The sequence below is a fragment of the Chanos chanos genome, chromosome 7 (genome assembly GCF_902362185.1).
Source record: "Chanos chanos chromosome 7, fChaCha1.1, whole genome shotgun sequence".
Classification (NCBI taxonomy): domain Eukaryota; kingdom Metazoa; phylum Chordata; class Actinopteri; order Gonorynchiformes; family Chanidae; genus Chanos; species Chanos chanos.
The window spans coordinates 47885585-47890584 of NC_044501.1; the positions used below are offsets into that span (position 1 = coordinate 47885585).

Genomic DNA, 5000 nt, shown 5'->3' on the forward strand with positions numbered 1-5000 from the left:
GTTTTTTTTTTGTTGTTTTTTTTGTTTGTTTTTGTTTTTCTGTTCATAGCAGTGCCATGGGACGTTACAGTGACAAATTCCACCTCCAACAGTCATGTGACATGAAGACTTGTGGATTAGATGGAGTAAGATTGATTAAAAGCCTAAAATGACAAAATTAAAAATGAAAAATGAAGAGAGATGTGGAAAGAGTGATGTATGTATAAAGAAGACCAACTAACTTGACAAATGGAGGTTACTGGAGTAACCAGACGCCACTGAACCTGCGAAGGAAAGGGGGGGGGGGGGGGGGGGGGGGGGGGGGGGTTCGGGGGAGCGGAGGGGGGAGGGGAGGGGAAGGGAAGGGGGGGTAAATAAAATGTCGCACTTAGATGTGATGTGGTGACCTCAAGACAAGCTGCTGAAACCGTCTGACACAACTACCCACAGATCATTTCTCCAGTCAGCTCTATGTGTGTGTATGTGTGGTTAGTAAAGATCCCCTATCACAGCTCCCATACACGGACAATACAGACACAGGATGAGTCAAGACAGGAGAAGAAAACACTACATGTTCACAAAATGATTTTTAAAAAGCACATTTTAAATAAATATCAATCAGTTTCAATGATGATCCGAGCAGCTTTCAGAGAAAACCCAGACGAGACCCTGCCCCTGTCGCCTCTGAATGACCTTGAAAACAGTGAAAGCCTTTTAGAGTCAGCGTCGGTCCGCGGCGTGTTTGAAGAGGAATCGGTGGAACGAAATTGGCTTGAGAGAGTGAGTGACGTGTGATTCTCTCGGCTACAGCACGCAGGGAAAATCAGTCTCACTGATAAGAGTCCTGCACGCTAGTCCTCAATAACTGGTTTGCATAACAGCAACCTACATGATGCTGTCGATTCTCTCTCTCTCTCCCTCTCTCTCCCTCTCTCTCCCTCTCTCCCTCGCTCTCTCGCTCTCTTCAGCCCTAGACGTGTTTGGGTGAGCGGTTACCGAGGTGCTGTTTCATCTCTGCGTCTGACAGAAGTGGGCATTAGCTAATGGAAAAGCCGACAGATAGACCAGAGAGAGCCTCTATCACTGGCCACTCAAGATCCATTTCCAGCGACGGGGACAATGAAAGCCTCGTTCTCCGTACGACCACGGCAAAACATCAAGCGCCCTCCATATGAAAATGTGTGACACTGGAGCGAGGGGGGAGGGGTTTGGAGAGACAGATTGCGAGAAAAGAAAAAAATGGAGAAAAAGACTTGTAATGTAAGCAGCTCATACAAGGGCTTTGCATGGGGTCGTTATGGAGGACACAGAAATGTGTGGGCCCTTTGAACGCGTCAAGGAGCAGAATGACAAAGCTATTTCTCTCTTTGCTTGGAAAGGGTTAGCCATCCATCTAATGAAGAGTGTGTGTGTGTGTGTTATAAAGTCGTGTGGTGTTTGGGTCGACAGCGGGGTTTTAAAAGAGCAGTTCACAAACACGCCTGAGAGTGAGTTTGTGGCGCCTATGTGGACGATAACATTCCTGAGCATGTGTGTGTGTGTGTGTGTGTGTATGTGTGTGTATATGTGTGTGTGTGTGTTTGTGTGTGTGTGTGTGTGAATGTGCGTGTGTGTGTGTGTGTGTGTGTGTGTGTGTATATGTGTGTGTGTATGTGTGTGTGTGTGTGTGTGTGTGTGTGTGTGAGTGTGAGTGTGTGTGTGTGTGTGTGTGTGTGAATGTGCGTGTGTGTGTGAGGATAAGAGTTTCATGCAAACGCAGCCCTTCATAATGCCCCCTCCTCCCAACCCCAAAAATACATGAAAATACTCATCACATCTATGATTCCTAAACATCGTTTCCCTTCCCTGGCCAGCTGTCTCCTCACACACACACACACACACTCACACACACACGCTTTTTACTGTGACCGAGTTCTGTGGCATTCCCCTCTGAGAGACAAATGGAGTGTGACTGCTCTTTTGCTCCTCTGGAAAAATGGGAGGGGTGACGTGACCCCCCCGTTCAGGCTCGACTGCCCCACACCTTGTCAGTCAGGAGGGGACATTTCTGTTCACAGCCTGTTTGTTCTCTCTCTCCTCTCAACCCAAACAGCTCAGCTACGGACTTCTACTGTCAGACAACCCAAGCTTCACACAAACGAGCTTTAGACTGTCACTTTATGCATGTTCTTAAAGTGTTTTTCTAAGTTCATTTTGTTTCTGCTGTGATGTAACTGTGCGTTTTGGGTCACAGACTTACAAAAACGTGCGACTCCTTACGGTTCTGCTGACTTATTATAACGGATTTATACAAAGTGGCTTTCTGTAATGATTAGTCATGGACTACGAAAAGAAAAGGAAAAAAAAAAACAGGCTTAGGTCAGCCGTCTCACAGATGTGTCCAAGGTCAGCCATGCTCACAGTTTGTGCCCTGAGGGAGAAAAATTCACCTTCTGTTTTTCTGTGGCCACCTGTCCACTTTCATTCATCCACCACATACTCATTCAGTACAAATTACTACAGCAGCACACAAGCTCCTGTGTGTGTGTGTGTGTGTGTGTGTGTGTGTGTGTGTGTGTGTGTGAGTGTGTGCGTGCGTGTGTGTGTGTGTGAGAGAGTGAGAGTGTGTGGGTGTGCGTGCGCGCGTGTGTGTGTGTGTGCGCGCGCATGTGTTGCTAAAATTGACACCTTGAGAAATGTTGATGTAGTGCTTAGCTATGCATTTTGAATGTTCTTCCTGCTCCAGGTTCCATATGGCTGTGGAAGTGTCTCTCCCCTCTGGGAGACAGAACAGACTCACTCTGCCTGAGCACCTCCCTCACATTCCCCCGGGCTTATGGGGACATTTTACATTTATGGGACCAGCGTACTGCGGTCTCTCCAGACGCTCACCTGGCGTTTGGAAGTTGAGCCGGCGAAGTTCCACCGGATCGTTTGGGTGATGAGACGGCATTTCTTTACTGTTGGGCAAACTTCCTTTCCTCGCCTCTGTCTCCGCCCGTTTCCTAGAGAAAAAGATCCAAAATGTTATAGTCTTACAGCCAACAAATCATGTCATGTTTCTCTTTTCTTTTCTTTCTTTTTTTTTTTTTTCACTTTTGGGAAGCTGAGATGAATGTTAACATAAATTCCTTGTGTTGATTGTAGGAACTCTCCAGGATTGTTTTTGAACTCTGCGACAGTGTGTGCGCGCCGTGTGTGTGTATGTGTGTGTGTGTGTGTGTGTGTGTGTGTGTGAGGGTGACATATTTAGCAGTGGATCAGTTTCTCTGCGTGTCAGATGATACTGTGGGCTCTGGGGCGTGACACAGAATGAGAACAGCCTAAATCAGACGGTGTCGTCACTGAACGCCGTGCCGTGGTTCACGTGTCGTCTCCGCATTAACACGCCGCTTCCCAACACATCTCCGACCAGACGGGCACGATTCCCACATTAATCCACATCCACAGATTCGTGGTGGGATAAGCCCCAAATAACCCTACGTCCTGCCCCTAATCCCAAGGCCCTTTCCCCTCAGAGCCTCCGTCAGCACTGGGACTGGGGCCTTTAGGAACTGAATTTGACCGGGACTGTTCGCTTTGCTCTGGGCCGGACCACTGTGGGCTTGACTAGCACTCTGTGTGTGACACATTAATGGGGGTGAGGGACCGTCAGTAATTAACGGATTCAGGACCGGACTGGATTCTGGGCTCTCTACGGGTCCGAGGATGTCTCTCTAAACGAGTATCATATGAAAACAGAAAGGCCAGGTGTCAGACCGACGGCCTACGTCAGAGTGGAGGGAGGATAATGGTGAACGGGGGTTAGCGGCTGTGCCACCGGTCAGAGAAACGAAAAACAAACCCAGGGACAAAAAGAGGGAGACAAGACTAACGCGTGAGACACACGCGTGACTAGGATTATCCACACTCTGAGGAAAATGACGTCCGAGGAATCATGCAATAACACAGACATGTTTCACGGCGAAAAATGTGGTCAATGCAGGGACATTTTGTCGAACACAGCTGGGGGAAACAGAGCTCTGCTGACGTGGGGTGGTGTTAGCGCTGGGGTTTGGACCGAACACAGAAAGTTCTCATTACTCTCTGAGAAAAACTGAAAGGACCTGATTCTGTGGACGAGGGGACAAAGTCAGGGTGAACGGTTTCGTACGGTAAAGTCAGGTGCGGTCAGGTACGGTCAGGTGCATTTAAAAGGGTTTAAAGTGGAACTGGACAGTAAAGCAAGGTACAGTCAGGTACGGTCAGGTACATTTAAATGGTTTAAAGTGAACTGGACAGTAAAGCAAGGTACAGTCAGGTACGGTCAGGTACATTTAAAATGGTTTAAAGTGAACTGGACAGTAAAGCAAGGTACAGTCAGGTACGGTCAGGTACATTTAAAATGGTTTAAAGTGAACTGGACAGTAAAGCAAGGTACAGTCAGGTACGGTCAGGTACATTTACAATGGTTTAAATTGGAACTGGACAGTAAAGCAAGGTACGGTCAGGTACGGTCAGGTACGGTCAGGTACAGTCAGGTACGGTCAGGTACATTTAAAATGGTTTAAAGTGAACTGGACAGTAAAGCAAGGTACATTCAGGTACGGTCAGGTACGGTCAGGTACATTTAAAATGGTTTAAAGTGAACTGGACAGTAAAGCAAGGTACGGTCAGGTACGGTCAGGTACGGTCAGGTACATTTAAAATGGTTTAAACTGGTACTGTACCCATGGCACGCAGTTCTCTGAACCAAGTGAAAGTCTGACTGCTCAGTCATGCTGCTGGGGAAATATGTGACCATGTGATTTAATTCATCCAATCAAAACAGACAAATCCAAATGCAGAGGAAAGGGAGGGAGAGCCTGATCCGGGAATGCATACTGGGAAGGTGTTTGGAGTTGAATGGGTGGGAAATGCATACTGGGAATGTGGAGTTGAATGGGTGGGAAATGCATACTGGGAATGTGGAGTTGAATGGGTGGGAAATGCATACTGGGAATGTGTTTGGAGTTGAATAGGTGGGAAATCCATACTGGGAAGGTGTTTGGAGTTGAATGGGT

At 47.5% G+C, this 5000-nt stretch overlaps 1 protein-coding gene across 1 annotated transcript in view; it reads right to left on the reverse strand.

Annotated features, from left to right (window-relative positions):
• LOC115816508 (receptor-type tyrosine-protein phosphatase delta) overlaps window positions 1-5000 on the reverse strand; it is a 96724-nt gene that overhangs the window by 27042 nt on the left and 64682 nt on the right. Inside the window, exon 23 of the mRNA XM_030779462.1 lies at window positions 2851-2963. Within this exon, the coding sequence (XP_030635322.1) occupies window positions 2851-2963 (113 nt within the window). The remainder of the gene's footprint in view (window positions 1-2850; window positions 2964-5000) is intronic.